General features: G+C 53.7%; 8 protein-coding genes across 8 annotated transcripts; 3 read left to right on the top strand and 5 right to left on the bottom strand.

Moving 5' to 3' along the window:
• Positions 1-92: 92 nt before the first annotated feature.
• sey1 (dynamin-like GTPase SEY1) lies at positions 93-3,516 on the bottom strand. The gene is made up of 4 exons (XM_026764476.1): positions 3,082-3,516; positions 2,482-2,919; positions 677-2,421; positions 93-619 (listed from the first exon to the last, which is right to left on the bottom strand). Exons 1-4 carry the CDS (start codon positions 3,180-3,182, stop codon positions 327-329), a joined length of 2,577 nt encoding a protein of 858 aa, XP_026631745.1. The 5' UTR covers positions 3,183-3,516; the 3' UTR covers positions 93-326.
• A 242-nt stretch (positions 3,517-3,758) lies between these two features.
• BDQ94DRAFT_134488 (translation elongation factor Tu) lies at positions 3,759-5,750 on the bottom strand. The gene is made up of 5 exons (XM_026764477.1): positions 5,520-5,750; positions 5,433-5,461; positions 5,087-5,349; positions 4,344-5,023; positions 3,759-4,282 (listed from the first exon to the last, which is right to left on the bottom strand). The coding sequence occupies exons 1-5, from the start codon at positions 5,683-5,685 to the stop codon at positions 4,098-4,100; spliced, it is 1,323 nt and encodes a 440-aa protein (XP_026631746.1). The 5' UTR covers positions 5,686-5,750; the 3' UTR covers positions 3,759-4,097.
• A 189-nt stretch (positions 5,751-5,939) lies between these two features.
• Positions 5,940-7,180, bottom strand: BDQ94DRAFT_134489 (putative translation initiation factor IF3). Its single transcript, XM_026764478.1, has one exon. It carries the CDS (start codon positions 7,026-7,028, stop codon positions 6,339-6,341), a length of 690 nt encoding a protein of 229 aa, XP_026631747.1. The 5' UTR covers positions 7,029-7,180; the 3' UTR covers positions 5,940-6,338.
• Positions 7,181-7,531: 351 nt separating this feature from the next.
• On the top strand, positions 7,532-9,797 carry BDQ94DRAFT_47115 (guanosine diphosphatase). The gene is made up of 3 exons (XM_026775855.1): positions 7,532-7,985; positions 8,044-9,388; positions 9,443-9,797. Exons 1-3 carry the CDS (start codon positions 7,703-7,705, stop codon positions 9,498-9,500), a joined length of 1,686 nt encoding a protein of 561 aa, XP_026631748.1. The 5' UTR covers positions 7,532-7,702; the 3' UTR covers positions 9,501-9,797.
• A 54-nt stretch (positions 9,798-9,851) lies between these two features.
• Positions 9,852-10,630, bottom strand: BDQ94DRAFT_165831 (NOPCHAP1/New4 family protein; the record flags this gene model as incomplete). Its single annotated transcript, XM_026770414.1, has 2 exons — positions 9,852-10,055; positions 10,109-10,630. 2 exons carry the CDS (start codon positions 10,628-10,630, stop codon positions 9,852-9,854), a joined length of 726 nt encoding a protein of 241 aa, XP_026631749.1.
• A 253-nt stretch (positions 10,631-10,883) lies between these two features.
• Positions 10,884-12,621, top strand: BDQ94DRAFT_134492 (eukaryotic translation initiation factor 4E). Its single transcript, XM_026764479.1, has 3 exons — positions 10,884-11,232; positions 11,411-12,043; positions 12,150-12,621. The coding sequence occupies exons 2-3, from the start codon at positions 11,560-11,562 to the stop codon at positions 12,380-12,382; spliced, it is 717 nt and encodes a 238-aa protein (XP_026631750.1). The 5' UTR covers positions 10,884-11,232; positions 11,411-11,559; the 3' UTR covers positions 12,383-12,621.
• Positions 12,622-12,759: 138 nt separating this feature from the next.
• BDQ94DRAFT_47154 (BOD1/SHG1 domain-containing protein) lies at positions 12,760-15,489 on the bottom strand. Its single transcript, XM_026775856.1, has 2 exons — positions 15,167-15,489; positions 12,760-15,079 (listed from the first exon to the last, which is right to left on the bottom strand). The coding sequence occupies exons 1-2, from the start codon at positions 15,389-15,391 to the stop codon at positions 13,061-13,063; spliced, it is 2,244 nt and encodes a 747-aa protein (XP_026631751.1). The 5' UTR covers positions 15,392-15,489; the 3' UTR covers positions 12,760-13,060.
• Positions 15,490-15,620: 131 nt separating this feature from the next.
• Positions 15,621-16,297, top strand: BDQ94DRAFT_134497 (putative NADH-ubiquinone oxidoreductase 14 kDa subunit). Its single transcript, XM_026764480.1, has 2 exons — positions 15,621-15,788; positions 15,930-16,297. The coding sequence occupies exons 1-2, from the start codon at positions 15,755-15,757 to the stop codon at positions 16,184-16,186; spliced, it is 291 nt and encodes a 96-aa protein (XP_026631752.1). The 5' UTR covers positions 15,621-15,754; the 3' UTR covers positions 16,187-16,297.
• Positions 16,298-16,562: the final 265 nt, after the last annotated feature.

Here is a 16,562-nt window from a genome sequence, read left to right on the forward strand (position 1 = left end):
AGAAGATAAATGGATGAGATGCTGATGGAGGTGAGCACATTGGAGGCTAGACTAGACACTTTAGTCTTTAGTAGTGCCGGCGCCGCGGGGATTCCGGCTGCAGTGCCATCGGAGGTGCGCCTGCAGGAACGCGTGATAACGAGGAGAAAGAGATAGCAAGATTGCAAGATAACGCGGAGAAGTAAATTAATATCGGGGCTGGCAATGGCATGAGATTGGAATGAAATAGAATGTGGGATGCTATGCTAAACGGTGCATTTGAATGCAGTATCTATAAATGAAGAATACATTGGAATACAAGTGATAAATATCTCCTTCTACCTCTCTTACAAGTCACCGTCCTCATCCTCGGCCGTTGTCTTTCCCTGCTTGTTGAGGCGCGACATCTCCACCTGCTCCCCCCGGCCAGCACCGCCGGCCGTCGACATCGCAATTGCCTGTCGTCCCGTATCCGAAGACTCGAGAAACTCGCGCAGTCGCTTCTTGCCCTCCACAAGTGCCTGGTTCGATGCAGCCTCCGTCATCTTCATGATCGGTCCCCACAGATTGAGCTGGTACGTCACGTACCCTGCAACGAGGCACACAAACAAGAGGAAGAAGTAGGCAGGGTTACGAAGAACTGTGCACAGTTAGCCATGATTAACCCAAAACCAGAGATTCATAGAGCGAAACTTACCAGCCACAATCTCGTTCCAGCCAAGCGCCAGAAGAATGCCATAAAAGTACAGGGGCACCTGCGTCATGCCGCCGATGGCGCTGCGCTTGGCCTCCACGTACACTCCATCCGCAGCCTTCTTGAACCGCACCGTCAGCTCCTGCCGCTTAGACTCGCTGAGAATCGTCATCTCCTCTTCCAAGCTCTTGCCCTCCTCTTCGTCTACTCCACCGATCGGCGGCAGGTCCTCCTCATCGGCCGCAGTCGCAGAGCTGGGCGTGTGCCCAACCCAGCGATCCAGTGGCGGTGGTGCAGAGGTCTCCGCCAGTCGGAACCGTGATAGAAGGGGAATCAGGGTTAGCGTCGACTCGCGCGCACGGGTGTAGATGCCCTCAATATCATCGGTTGGCCGCCAGATTCGGGGAACACCAGCGTCGTCGTAGCGGAACTTGTCCTCGAAGTTCTCGCGCAGCTTCAGCAGCAGATTGCCCTCAACCATCTCTTCGTCAATCTTTGCGCGCAAAACACCCCAAGATTTCCGGCGTAACCGCCACAGCCCAACATCCACCTCCTCTAGGCTGGCGTCGAAGCTACTGGCGCGGTCGGTGAATCTGCGCTCGGCATCGAGCACGGTCTCCACAAACACATTCCATACACGGTCCCAAAATTTCTTCTCCGTAGGCTTCTCTCCCTCTTCCGGAGCGCCACCTCCGGCCCGTCCGGACCCAAGAGCATTGAACTCGAGACCAACCGACTCGCCCAGGCGAGACTGCACCCAACGCTCGACCCGGCTGGCCAGTCGTCGCATCTCCTCACGACGCAGCCGTGCGCTCACTTCCGCCAGTTCCTTCTCATACAGTGCCAGCTGCTGTTGAGAGTCGCTCCAGGCGGCGCCCTCCACGGCCGTTTCGTGCGCAACCTCCTTGAACTTCTGCACTGCCTTGGTCACTTCCTCGTTCACAATTTCGGCGAAGTCATAGCCAGTGCCCTTCTTCTGTCCGGCCTTGACAGCACCCGACACAGCCTCGCTGAACTCGGTGATACCAGACTTATGGGTCGCATCCAGCTGGCCCTGGAATAGAGCCTTCAAACGAGTATCGATCTTGCTCTCGAGCTCGGCACGTTTGCGCTGGTAAACTCCTTTGTGGTACCGACTGGCTTCCGTTTCGAAGCTCTTAAAGGCCTTGGACCGCGAGGCCCGCATCGCCGCTCCCAAGCCGCCGAGGATCTCCGGTTCCCCGAGGCGAGCCGCCTGCGACTGCTTATCCTCAAATGGAACGATCGCCTCGTCAAATGCAACCATGACTTCCCGCAGAATTTCATCACAGCGAAACTGCGCAAGCAATTCCTGCTGAGTGGGGAGGTCGAGATCCTTATTGTTCACAATCTGGTCCCAGATTCCCTCCGCATAGTGGGAAAAGCCGTCCGCGGGAATGCGACGGTGGTACTCGGGGAGGAAGACGCCTCCATCGGAAAACTCGCCCTTGCGCGCATCCAAACTAGGGTCCTTCTGTCCTTCACGGAAACGCAGGCTCAGCTTCTTTGTCTCCGCAACAAACTGTTCTGGCTGGTAGCTCTTGTGTGGGAGACCGTAGAATTGAAAGTCGAAGTAATCATGCACTGAAGAGTGTTCCAAACCGGCAGGCTTAGAGATCGAGTCCCAGAGGCGCGACATATCCTCCATCAGTGTCCGCTGCAGGTTCTGGAGAGGCGTGTTGCCGACAAAGTCACGAATGACGAAGAAGAGAAGAGAACGGTGGCTGGTACTATACGCTAAGGGTCAGCACAAAGCATGAGCAACACGTAGAACAATATGCGAAACGTACGCCCTATCTTTCAGGAAAAGCTGCATGTTAACTTCAAAAACGGTCTTCAACAAGCCCATGTTGGCACCCTGATACAATCCAACCTGATGCTCCCAGATATTGACAATGAGGACCTCACTCGTCGCAAGCGCAAACAGGGCGCTTTTGCGCTCAAAGTCCTGGTCCTCTCCACGTTCGCGACCATCAGTACCCTCAACATCCATCACCAGGATGTTGTCGGCCATTGATGAGTCGCCGCCATTCTTGTTCTTGGACATCCAGATACCCTTGGTAGTTTGACGGCGTTCCAACTCTGACATTACGGAGAACTGGGTGCCGAAAAGGTGGTTGAGCAGGGTCGACTTTCCCGTCGACTGGGAGCCGAAGACGGATATGAGGTGATAATTGAAGCCGGCTGGTGTGACATCCTCTAAGGTAAGATACTTGGACAGATTCGCACTAGAGTAATTGTGTTTGTTAGCTGATGCGCCGTTCAAAAGCCCCTGAACAGGTGATGCGGACGACGGAGAGTCGCATTCGGCGTAAACCCCCTGAGACTTGACCCAACGTCACAAACAACCACCTTTGTATTGAGACTCATAGACAACCGGAAGAACCTACTTGAACTCCTTATTTTCGTCGATGACCTGCACCCCGTGCTCATATGCTGTCTTGTCGCTGCTGCCGTTGCCAATGGCGGCAAAATGGCCATTGGTTGCCATGACGGAATACGTCAGTTGCGCTGCTGCCGCAGAATGGTCTTAGAGCGTAGATTCCGTGCTGATGAAAGAGTATGGGATATGGGATAGTTGTTCTGTTTCCGGGGGGGTAGGATGAGACGACGGACGGGGAGCGCCGCTGGGGACAACGTCAGATGCGGAGAGCGTGGCGAAAGTGAAAGGTAGGGGCAGATAGGTGCGGGATGTAAAGGTAAGGGGAGAAGGAGAAGAGTCGAGACGGATGAGGTCAAGAGAGGATCACCATGGGAGACGGGCAATCACAAGACGACAATGGATCCACACCGAGGTCTGGTGGAAAGCGAGTGTGAGAGGAGAGCTGGAAGAAGCCGGGCAGGAAGGAGGGCAGGAGGGCTTCTAGTCCGGGCGGTGGTCACTCTGGCCAGCCTCAGGAGTTGATCCCCCGTTGCCAGCCAGTCTGGTCGCCTGAGCCTCCAGGCCGCGATCGTCTGATCCCGCCTTAAACCACTTCGGGCTAGTCAGAGTCCGTGATCTGGGCAACCGGATCGGGGAGAAATGGATAGATCGGATCGTGTCTCTTGATTTACCCCAACTATAGGAATACACTATAAACCCTATCTTGCAGTCAAGAGATTCGAGTAGATCATTCAATCATATTCAACGACATACCGAGAAGTGAGAAGAGAGGAGAAGAAATACAAAAGTCTACAGACATTTCAATACAAATACAGATACATGGATATAACTCAAAAACTCCGGTGCAATCCACCACCCTGGCGTATCAGTCCCGGATGCTCCCGCTGATGCCCGCGCTGCAAGATGGTGTTTAGACATTATGAACGATTCCCTGTCCAAATTCTGTTTTCGCTTCGTTTTATCCCATAGTACACAGCAGCCAGTGTTCCGGGCCTGCTACACAAACCTCGGTAGGCTCGCTTTTTACTCGGTCAGGACACGAGTGACCAGACCAGTGGCAACAGTGCGACCACCCTCACGGATGTTGAAGCGCTGACCGGCCTCGGCGGCGACGGGGCGGTGGGTCTTGACGATCATCTCGACGTTGTCACCGGGCATGATACGGCGGGACTGGTCTCCGTCGGGGAAGCTGAACTCAGCAGCCTCATCTGCAGCAGACAAAATTAGAACATGTTCTCCCGTAGCGGAATGTAAAACGATATCACTTACCGGCAGTGCGGATGAACAGCTGGGGACGGTACTGGACACCGAAACCGGTACGGCGACCACCCTCAGCCTCGGTCAGGACGTACATGGAGACCATGAACTTGCTGTTGGCCTTGGCGCTGCCAGGAGCGGCAATGACCATACCACGGCGGAGATCCTCACGGCGGACACCACGGAGAAGGAGACCGGAGTTGTCACCAGCACGGGACTCAGTGCAAGACTTCTTGAAGGTCTCAATGTCGGTGACCTTGGTCTTGATGACCTCGTTGGTGGTACCGATGATCTCAACCTCGCTATCACGCTTCAGGAGACCACGCTCAACACGGCCGGAAGCGACGGTACCACGACCAGGGATGGAGAAAACTTCCTCAATGGACATCAAGAAAGGCTTGTCAAGGTCACGCTGGGGAGTGGGGATCCAGGTGTCAACGGCCTCGAGGAGAGCGTCGATACGCTCGGCACCGATGTCGGGGCGGCGGTCCTCAATGGCGCAGAGAGCAGAGCCGAAGATGATGGGGGTCTCCTCACCCTCGAAGCCGTAGCTGCTGAGAAGCTCGCGCATTTCCAGCTCGACGAGCTCCAGCATCTCCGGGTCATCGATGGCATCGACCTTGTTGACGAAGACAACGATCTTCTGGACACCGACCTGACGAGCAAGCAGCAAGTGCTCACGAGTCTGGGGCCTGTTGATAGCCAGTGTAAGCACATATACTCGAGGGGGTTATTCTGTTGGGGTTTCAGCGTACATCTGACCGTCGGAAGCGGCGACGACAATGATAGCACCGTCCATGTTGGCGGCACCAGTGATCATGTTCTTGATGTAATCGGCGTGACCGGGGCAGTCGACGTGGGAGTAGTGACGAGCATCGGTAGCGTACTCGATGTGGGCAGAGGAGATGGTGATACCACGCTTACGCTCCTCAGGAGCCTTGTCAATGGCACCATACTCAAGGAACTGAGCGAGACCCTTGGAGGCCTGGTGCTTGGTGATGGCAGCGGTCAAGGTGGTCTAGAGGAAACGTGTGAGAAGTTTTCGGACCATATCGGGGAAAACATCAACTGCAGCGAGAGGGGAAGGAATTGTGGTCTAACCTTGCCGTGATCGACGTGACCAATGGTACCTATGAAATAGCGATGAGTAACCGCAATGATGGATAAGAAATGATGATGGCAACCTACCAATGTTGACGTGAGGCTTGGTACGCTCGAAAGCGGTTGCCATACCACGGGCAGCCAGCTTGTCGCCGAGGAAGACATGCTGGATGGGGTTGACAGCGCGGGGGCGCAGCAGGGAGGCCCTGCTAGAGCGGAAAAGGAGGTTGGCAGATCTGGCGAGGCTGGACATGATGGCTACCCTGCGATGGAAACACAACCGGACAGGAATGGGAACAGGAAGAGGACGAGCTGAACGGCCGGGAAGTCGAGCAGCGCTTTCTTGTTGAGCCCGGAAAAATTTAGGGAGGCGCTGACTCAGCCGTCGACCAATCACACCTGCAGTATTGCGGAGTCGCCAGGGACGAATAACCTTGGAAGGTTGGAGATACTTACTAGTGTATACCAGGTACAGGCACAGCAGACACTGAAGGGCTAGTTATTAATGACTAGTTTTGATTTTGTTCTGCTTCTTCTTTTCTATAGTTCTTTTTCTTTCCCCATCTTTGATTGGATCCAGCTTATGCACTGTTCGTGTCCCCGAGTTTCCGTATAGCTTAGCATCATGTGCCCCATACCCCGACCTGACAGCTCCCAACTTATACTGTCGGAACGGGAGCTGCAATACTGTATCAGACCACGCCCGACATGCTAATAAGGATGCACACCATCCTTCAGTCGGGTAAAAGTATATATCCCATACAACAGTGGTTGGAAAGCTTGCTAGAACATTTCCAAGCACCGACGATAAACAGTGGTCCGTTATATGTACAGAACCAATACCACTCAAGGCTGTCAATAGTATACATACTTAAATCCATCAACCCATCATGCTTATATGACCTCTCAAACATCCTTCTTCACCACCAACACCACATGTTTGCCCGGCTCCCCTTCCATGGGTCTAACCGGCATCGCCTTGGCCTCCCGCACCGTCTCCATCACCTTGTCCATGAGGTTCTTCACTTCCTCCACAGTAGGCGATCGCTTGTGCTTTTTTCTCGTCAAGATCAGCTCCACCTTCCGACCCTTCTCGAGGAAATTCGTGAGTTGCTTTAAGCGATGTGAGAGATCATGGGCGTCAATGGCCCAATTCAGTTCTAGCTGCTTAAGACCATCCTTGGCAGGTTTCGCCTTTGCCTTTGCTATTTCCCGCAGCTCGAACTTGTTTACAACCTTGCAAATTGGTACCCCATCCCCACTACCCGTTGACACCTGCTGCAAGGTTTGACTGGAACGGTCGATTTGTCGCAGAGCATCCCGAAGGCTCACAGGAGGGTCAAGGCTGTTGTTTTCATTCACGATCTGGACATATTGTGCTCCGATCTCTTCGTCGAGGACGTATTGCGGCAGGGCGCGAGGAGTAGCTCTTGTACGAAATTTGAGGAGAGGACTAGTTGGGCTGTAGGAACGAGAGGGGACTTCATTGATTCGGAGACTGAGTTGGAAGAACTGAGGTCGAAAGGCAGGTAGAGGAGTGAGGAGGATCTGGCGAAGAGTCCGTGTCGGAGGGACGAGACGGCGCATGTGCTTCATTTCCACAAAAGTGACAGCGGCGCTGACACCGACAACGGACGAGGAGCGGGATTCGGATGGATTGGACGAGGGCAGAGATCAAGATCGGGGACGGAAGAAGCTGGGAGAGATTAAATTCCAACGGTCGCTATCATAGGCTGCAGGGAACCATGTGGTGAGGTCAATGTCCGGGAATGAGGCCGGCTGAGTCTGGCTGCATGCGGCGACCGCCCACCAGCCACGGGGAACCTCCAACGCCACAACTTGAGCCAGTTGGAGCCCAGGTTAAGCCAGCAAGTGGAAGCGGAGCCCCCCATTCGTTTCAAAAAAAGACCCTGAGAGGCCAAGAATAATTAAGAACAAGTACTAACTGGCCTTCATTTGCCTCTCCGTGTCTTCCTCCTCCTCCACCCTCATTCTTTCTTTCTCTCTTCCTCCCTCCCTCCCTCTCTTCCGCTCGCTCTCCCCCTATCGTTCTCCCCTCCTCCCCGTCCTCCTTCCACTCGTTGGTCGGTCTTTTTGCTTCCCACTGTCTTTGTGGCCTGCACCGGAGGCGCCCGGTCGATCCTATGCTTTCTCTTCGTTCCTACCGTTAATCGTCTTTCTTTCCGTTTACTCCAACTCGGTCGGAACCCGAGAGCGTTGTCCCCGGGACCTAACGCTACAGCCTTTAATTAGTACTTGGCCTTGTCCGCATGTCGACTGGTGTTGACAGTCGACATACTCGAGGTACATCGTCCTTTTCAGCGTCAGGTTCTAGACCTAGCAGGCGTTCGGTGTCGCACGCTTCCGAACCCGCGATCCCCTTAGTCGCCTTGGACAAATCGTTTGGCAGATCTCGTCGCAGTTTCTCCCACATGATGATGTCCCAAAGCCAGCGCTCCCGCTACCTGAAGACAGGCGCCATCGTTAGTGCAGTGCTTCTTCTGTTGCTGTGGCTGTCGCCGTCCAAGCCCGCTGTGGGCAACTTCGGATCTCGTAAGTGCCCTCCCCCCTATAACGGGGAAGTCGACTTGGACTGACGGTCAATTTCCAGAGCCACCATTGAATGGCGTCGCTCCCCTAACTGACAAGTGCACGAAACCTCATGACCCCTCCAAGCCTCTGATCCAGTATGCGCTCATGATCGACGCTGGCAGTCAGGGCTCTCGCATCCACGTCTACCGCTTCAACAACTGCGGCCCCACTCCCGAACTTGAGAACGAGGTCTTCGAGCAAACCGAGAAGAGACAGGGTGGCTCCGGACTGAGCGCCTACAAGGAAGATGCCGAGGGAGCGGCCAAGAGTCTGGACCCTCTGATGCAGGTGGCTCTCAAGTCCGTGCCCGCCGACTACCAGTCTTGCTCTCCCATTGCCGTGAAGGCCACCGCTGGACTGCGTATGCTTGGTCCCGAGATGAGCCAGAGGATCCTGGAGGCCGTGCGTACTCGACTGGAAACCGTCTACCCCTTCCCCGTTGTCTCCCGTGAACAGGGTGGTGTGCAAATCATGGATGGCAGTGACGAGGGTGTCTATGCCTGGATCACAACCAACTACCTCCTCGGTAAGATCGGCGGTCCGGACGAGACCCCTACCGCTGCCATTTTTGACCTGGGCGGTGGTTCCACTCAGATCGTTTTCCAGCCCACGTTCCCCAAGAGCCCGTCGGGCGGTATGCCCGAGCACTTGGCGGACGGTGACCACAAGTACTCGCTCCAATTCGGCGGTCGTCACTTCGATCTCTATCAGCACTCTCATCTGGGTTACGGATTGATGGCTGCTCGGGATGCTGTACACAAGGCGATTGTCGATGCCAAGTTGGCCGCCAGCCCCGTTGATATGTCCTGGTTGAAGCAGCCGATTTCCAATCCCTGCATTGGACCTGGTATGGAGCGCGATGTCGAGTTGACCTTCGACAATGACCACCCGCTCGCGGGTAAGGTGACGGTGAAGATGGTTGGCCCGAAGCAAGGCGCTTCTGCGGCACCTCAGTGCCGTGGCTTGACTGAGAAGATCCTGAACAAGGATGCTGACTGTAAGCTGGCGCCCTGCTCCTTCAACGGCGTTCACCAGCCTTCTCTGGAGAAGACGTTCGCCCGCGAAGATGTGTACATCTTCTCCTACTTCTACGACCGCACCAAGCCCTTGGGCATGCCTGACTCCTTCACCTTGGACGAGCTGCACCAGCTCACGTCGACGGTCTGCGCGGGCGAGCCCGCATGGAACATCTTCGAGGGTGTCGAGGATGCGCTGCCCCAGCTGCGCGATCGCCCCGAGTGGTGCCTGGACTTGAACTTTATGTTGGGTCTGTTGCACACGGGATACGAAATGCCGTTGTCGCGCGAGGTGAAGATCGCGAAGAAGATCAAGAACAACGAACTTGGCTGGTGCCTGGGTGCCAGGTAAGACCCCTTAAATTACTTTTTGCATTCATGCACGATACTAACGAGTGATAGTCTGCCCCTGCTGAGCCAGGAATCCGGCTGGACATGCCGGGTGAAGGAGGTTTCCTAGACGAACAGACGTTAGGTGATGCAGCGACGACAGTTTAATCCACCTTGCGCATCTGCGCTTGGACGTATACATGTCTAATATCATGCAAATACACTAGATCATTGACTCGTTTTTTTATCGTTCCATGTGTATTCTTAGACTTGGCTGGTGTTTGTTTGGGTACGATTATTATGTTATGCTTGATCTATGATACCAGAGATTGTATGACATGTAGGCCGAAAACCACTTTTGTAAATCCACTCCTTCGAATATGCCAAAATGCAAATAACCCCTAGAAAATCTATAGCAGCGACCAACTTTTATAAACCAACAGGTAACCCAAAGCGCCAACCCATGCAATCAGCAAACTTCCTATATCTCCTCGATCGTCGGCTTCTCCTTCTCCGCTGAAGAATCCGCATTCCCCATCAGAGTATCCAGCACATTCGAGTCTTTTCCAGACTTCGGCCTCTCAGGCAGGACATGTTGATTGTTCTGGTCACCCTTTGACTCGACATTATCCTCTTCGTCATCATCTCCCGGCCGCTTCTCTTCTAGAACACCCAGTCCCAGATTCTGCACACTATTAGCAACCTATCCGCCAGTTTCAGGAATCATATAGTCCATACCATCTCAATATACCGCTTCCCTTCCATATCCTCATCATCATCATCCCCATCCAACTCCAATCGCACATCCTTGCCCCTTCCCGCCGCAATCTCCTGCTCGAGCTTCTCATTCGCAGATTTCATCTGCGGCAGGAAAGCAGATAGCCGGGACAGCAAGTCCGGGTTTTTGTTGATGCGGTGGATGCGCGGTTTAGGTATAGCACGAATGCGCGGGATATCGTCTGAGGCAGTTGTGGTGGGTGTAGATTCTGATTTCGTAGTCTCCTTCTGGTTTACTTGCCCTTCTTCTTCTTCTTCCTCATCATCGTCGCTGTCGCTGTCGCTATCGCTCGACCCAGACGACGACGTGTAGTCATCGTCGTCACCCTCATCTTCCTCACGGCCAGTGGTGGAGGTAGCGGTGTGTTGGAGATGGTCGTCATCAGTGGGGGAGTGTTCGCGCCGATCGAGATCGCGAGCGGCGGTAGTGGTAGTGGTAGTGGAGGAGGGATCGGCTCCCAGGCGCTTCGTAGTGGAGGGCATATTATTGCTTCAATAATGGAACAGAAAGATGGTTGGAAAGAAAAGTAACAGGAGTGGTGGTGATTGAAACAGGATCGACTGAAATCTGCGGGCAAATTGGCGCCGCAGTGGGGAATCCAAAGGCGGGATTGGCGGGGTCAGCCAACTACTACTAGACTAGTGTAGGACTCCTTAGTTGGTGACTTGACTTAGTGTAAGCAGCCTTAATGCTGCTAACTATGGAATAGTAGCTGACGCCATGACACCAATCGATCTGGCCAGTTATCCGCCTGCATATGTGAGCGGCAGGCACGCTGGGTGGCTGTGTTGGTTGTTGGTCACTGTCTGGAGAGTAAGTAGTACTTAGTGAATGAATCCCTTCTCCCTCTCACACACACACTCACACCCTCCTTGTTGCTGCTGATGCTGATGCTGTTGCTGATGCTCTGGTGGAGTCAATGCGTGATTGATAAAGTCGCCGATATCCCCTCTCACTCCCCGCCTTCTCCTGAGACAGATTACCATTGTATTGTCCCCTGATTTCATCTCTGCTTTCTGACACAAGTTGTGGTGTCGACTTGTCTGGGGATTCCCGGTATAGCTTCACTCGCCATTCATTTTCGGTAAGTGAGCATTCTTTGTGCTCCCATTGTCTTGTTGTCCTTCTGACAGTCCGAACAAACCCCTTGTCTTACTTCCCCTCTTTCTTTTCCTTCTTCTTCTTCTTCTTCTTCCTCCTCCTTTATAGCCATTGATGAGCCCCGAGTATCATTCCCTTGCATACATGCTCATAAACAATAGGTTTCTCTTCGCTGGGAACTATATATCCCATTATCACACCGAATCGAATCAGATGTCCACCCACATCCTCACGCAGGACAGATACTAAGACACACTCTCCAAGCATCTCAATTCCATTCCTAGTACTACAACAGTTCTCCGTCACCAAAATGAGCACCATCCCAAGCGTCCACATCAACGACAAAAGCCCCATAGAGGAGCACCACCAACACGACTCCACCTCCACCTCCCCAACAACCCGCAAATCCCTGCACCAGAACATCTTCGGCAAGCTACGACCCCTCCCCTTCCAATACCACTGGACAGTCTGGTACGACCGTCACACCGACGCCCCAGCAGCCTCAACCGCAACCGCAACAGCAGACTACGACTCCCGTCTATACGTCCTGCACGAGGATGTCGCCGACATCGCCACCTTCTACCGCGTTTACAACAACTACCCCTGGGACAAGATCCGCCTGCGCGACACCGTCCATATCTTCCGCAAAGGCGTGAGACCCGTCTGGGAAGACCCCGAGAATCGGAATGGGGGGTGCTGGCGCTTCCGTGTTCCGAAGAGTAAAGCCCAAGCGTTCTTTCATGAAATTGCTATTCTGTGTATGGCGAATGAGTTTCAGGCTGTGTTGGAGAAGGGTCAGTCATTTTCTCCTTCTTTCATCTGTTCAGTTGTTTTATGGTCTAGTAGATACACAACGGGTAAGTTTGGGATATACACTAACAAAAGAATGGGGAAACATAGAACACGACCACGTCCTCGGTGTCTCAACCTCCGTCCGCTTCAACTCGCACCTCATCTCCGTCTGGAACAAGCTCGGCTCCAACGACCGGTCTATCAAGGCTCTCGAGAAAACCATTATTGATCGATTATCCCCTGAACTACGGCCCACGGGGACGGGGTCCACTGCCTACTTTTATAAGCGACATGATGAGAATGATGGGTTTAAGGAGGCTGTGGAGAGGAGTAAGACATGATTTGATTCTTTCTGAGGATAGTTCAAATAGGCTGGCACTCTATAGAGAGAGAGAGAGAGAGAGAAGTTGGGATATGCTGATATGGAAGGGCTTATGGACCATCTTTGCATGTGCATATGTAGACTTATTAACTGGAAATAGAGATGTTATCTCATTGTCGTATTACAGTATGTTCTGGTTGTAATTGTGTGGGGGAGTTGCTTGTAGAATAGATCGGAGGCATGATTCTTATGTCGGACAAGTAGGACTATTGGTTTTACCTAGTATATAACTACTTACTTACCCTAATCGAGATAGTGGTGCTTCTCCAAATAGTATACATCACTGATGCATAGTATACTCTACTTGAATACCAAGCTATATTCTAGCTAAATAGACAGGTCCTAAATGAACTTGCAATTGATGACTAGTAGTATCATGGATAGTAATATAAAGCACTAGCACAAGCACAGTACTTCAAGCCGAGTATTGTTGAAACGGACTGACTACAGAAATCAATAGCCTGTAGAAGAGACATCTGCACCACCCAATAGTATTTAGTCCATAGTAGCAACAAATGTCTATCCATGAAATTCATTACCTATATTACAATGATTATTTCATTTCCATCATCCCTCCCTTTCTTCCACCATCCACCCATCCCATCAAACCAGCCATATCCCATAGCCGCAAGGTGTATCACCTCCCATCACTCCTCCGACTCACACTCCTCCGTCTCGCCCTCCTATCATCCCCCTCCCTGTCTCTCTCTCTATCTCTATCTCTCTCCCTATCCCTATCCCTACCGTTAGTCTCACTATCACGTTCACGCTCACGTTCACCACTACCAGCAGTAGCAGTAGCAGCAGCAGCAGTAGCACCAGGAATATACCGATCAATCTCAACAAAGCGCGGTCTATCCCGCTCATCTTTCTCTGCTCGTTCCGGCGATCGCACCCTCCGACGAGGAGACCGGCTCCGACGACTAGTAGGCGGCACATAGCGATCGATGTCGAGGAGACTCGGAGAGCGGCGTCGACTGCGCGATCGTCGGCGCGAGCGGGATCGTCGTCGTGAGGATACGGATACGCGGCGGGTGGGTGGGGGAGGGGATTTCTCCTCTTTGGGGGTGGGGTCGGCTTGGTCTCGGTCTCGGTCGCGGTCTCGGCCTCGATCTCGATCCCGTTCGGTTGTGTCGCGGGGGCGGGCGTCTCTGTCTCTGTCTCTATCTCTGTCTCTATCGCGGACGTCTCTGTCGCGGTCGCGGTTGTGATCGCGGTCTCGGTCACGGTCACGGTGGACGGAGCGGGAGCGTGTGCGGGAACGGTATCGAGGTCGGGAGCGGGACCGGGAGTAGTAGCTGCGGCGGCGGCGGTAGTCGTCTCGATCGCGGTCACGGTCTCGAGGTCTGTCGCGGTCTCTATCCCTATCTCTATCCCGGTCTCGGTCCCGGTCCCGGCGATCTCGGTCTCGATCACGGCTGCGGTCGCGGCGGTAGTCATGGTCGCGGTCACGGTCACGGTCACGGTCACGATCTCGGTCTCTGTCATGATTACGAGTAGTAGATCTGCTTCTGCTTCGGCGGCTGGGGCGATAGCTCCGGTCACCATATCTGTTATCTCGGAAATCGCGAAGGACCAGTCGGTCAAATCGGGAGGAGAATCTCCGTCGTGAGCGACTGCGGCTCTCGTCGCGCCTCTTCGTCCGGGGGCGATCGTCTGCTGTTGATCCGCGTCGTCGATTGGGGTCGGCCTCGCCAGCCGGACTACCTGCCTTGGTCGGAGTGTTGGAGAATCTCGAGTCAGCCTTGGGTCCTTTCGGGGGCGGCTTAAGACCATTCTCGATAGCCTCCGCTTCCTCAAAGTCAAACTCGGGCTTCTGTCGCGCCTTGGCTGCCAATTCTTCTCCCTCCTTTAGTAGAAGTTGTAGCGCCGCCTCCTCCAACGACTTCTCGTCCACTGGGGGTGCCGCTGGCGCAGCTGCAGGCGTAGGTTCCTTCGGTGTGGGCGATTTCTCTTTGCGCGAGTCGCGGTAACGTGGGGAATGGGCGCGGTCAGAGCGATAGCCTGGTGAGCGATCTCGGTAACGGTAACGATCCCTATCTCTATCACGATCTGAATCGCGGTCTCGGGTTCGGCTTCGATCGCGCCAATCGCGATATCTGTCGCGCTCTTCACGGCGGCGGCGTTCGTAGCGTTCCTGTCGTTCCTTTTCTCTCTGCTCGTCAAGCTTCCGCTGCTCTTCGCGGCGCTGTTCCTCGCGCTCCCTCCTCCTGGCCCTCTCTTCTTCTTCTTTCTGGCGTTCCAACTCACGTCGCTTGCGGTCCTCTTCCGCCTTTTTGCGCGCTTCCTCTTCTTCTATCTCCTTTTGCTTGCGCAGCTCCTCCTGCCAGGCCTTTTCGCGCTCGTCGCGTTTCGCTTTCACATGAGCGGCGTAGTCCTCATCGGTCTTGTTCCCTGCCGTTTCCTCCTGCGCGGCGATCTCCTCGCCCACTTCATCGCGGCGGATATCGCGCACGGAATCAAGGATAGCGGGTAAGTGTTTCTCGGCTAGCGCATCAAGGGTATGTTCGACAGTTTTGTAGACATCGCTTCGATCAACGGCACCTTCGATCAAGGTTGCAGCCTTTCCACGTTCGCGAGAAAGAAGACCGGGTTCGCGATCAATTTCAGATTCGGCAAGATCGATCAGCAGTTTCGTAAACTCAATCTTCCCTTCCTATATAACCGGGGCGCATTAGCAAACAACACACCCTCACCCAGAAAATGGAACAGCATAAAAAGCAATCAAAGACATAATAAATACCCCATCATGGAATTCAGACCATATCTTCTTCCTTATAGAATCAAACCCACCCCTCTTCTTGAACGCGTGCAGTAAATGCTCAATGGCCGAATGCTGCGCCGCGGACAAAGGCAGCTCATCCGTCTTGAACTTCTTCCGCTGCAGACTGTCCAGATCCATAGAAGAAGCAGTCGTAGGCCGCTTCACGCCTGCAGCCACATCCACCATCTCCTCTGGACCAGCCATGACGAGAGATGTTACAAGCTTGCAACAATAAAAATTTCAAGCCCTGGATAACGACGGCTTTGAAAAAGGAAGCACCGGGGATAAACCCGCAAATGCGGCGCGCAGGGCGAAGGGCACCGCCCGGCAGAAGCAGGCCCCGCGGCGGAACGATAATCCGGACAACAGGAAACGCAGATTGGGAACCACGGCCCCGTGATTCGCCGGGTGTGTGAAGGTCGAACCTCATCTCCGTCGATTCAAGCCCGTGTTGGTCCGCAATTGTTGTCGTGAAGTGAACATTGGAACCTTGTTGCGGCTTCCGATCAATTCCCATTCTTTTTATTCCACATTCCGCCGCGAATCCCTTTTCCTTCCTTCACAAACATGGTTCACAAAGTCCTCTTCTGGGGCGGCTTCGGTATGTTCACCACACCACCCACCCTTGCTATACCAGCACGCACTGCTAGCTAGCTACCTAGCTAGCTATATCTCACCCGGTCCTTTCACATGCAATCAATCGCCATATCATAATCTACATACTAATATCTACTCTGATCAGGCATCGCCGTCCGTCTTTGGCAACTCGGCATCGAAATGCGTCCCATCCTCGCCAAGGAATCCCTCTGGGTGTACCCCCTCTTCGCCGGAGTCGGAGGCAGCTTCGGTTACTGGCTGCAGGGCGTCGAGAACCGTCAATTGAGAATTCTTGCACAGCGCCGGGAAGCTATCCTGGAGAAGCGCCGGAGGAGAGACGAGCGCGAGTCGGTGGGGTTGAGCAAGCCTGAGGAGGCGGGTGTTTTGGCTGCGGCGGCATAAATGAAGTGAGATGTTGCAGGATAAAGGATTGTGGAAGGGAGCTAGAGCTGGCCGGAAAACTGAGGCTTTTGTACATTGCGTTTGTTGTGAATTCTATCATATTACATTACACTATACTGTGTCTTCGGTGCGGTTTGTTGTTGGTTGTTCTCGTCGGGGGTCCAGGAGATTTAACCTGGAATTGTGGAAAGTGGTTCGAAGGACTGGGTCTGGGTATCACGCTTACTCGGGTGGATAATGGGATTATGCTGTGTGGCTATTACCAGCTGAGGACTACTAGTAGACGAAGTGGTAGTAGATATCTGTTTCGGTGGTTGATTATATCTCGGAGTAATTGAGGGACTCTGTGTATATTTGATATCTCTGGGTCACTGCC

The sequence above is a fragment of the Aspergillus welwitschiae genome (genome assembly GCF_003344945.1).
Source record: "Aspergillus welwitschiae strain CBS 139.54b unplaced genomic scaffold BDQ94scaffold_2, whole genome shotgun sequence".
Classification (NCBI taxonomy): Eukaryota; Fungi; Ascomycota; class Eurotiomycetes; order Eurotiales; family Aspergillaceae; genus Aspergillus; species Aspergillus welwitschiae.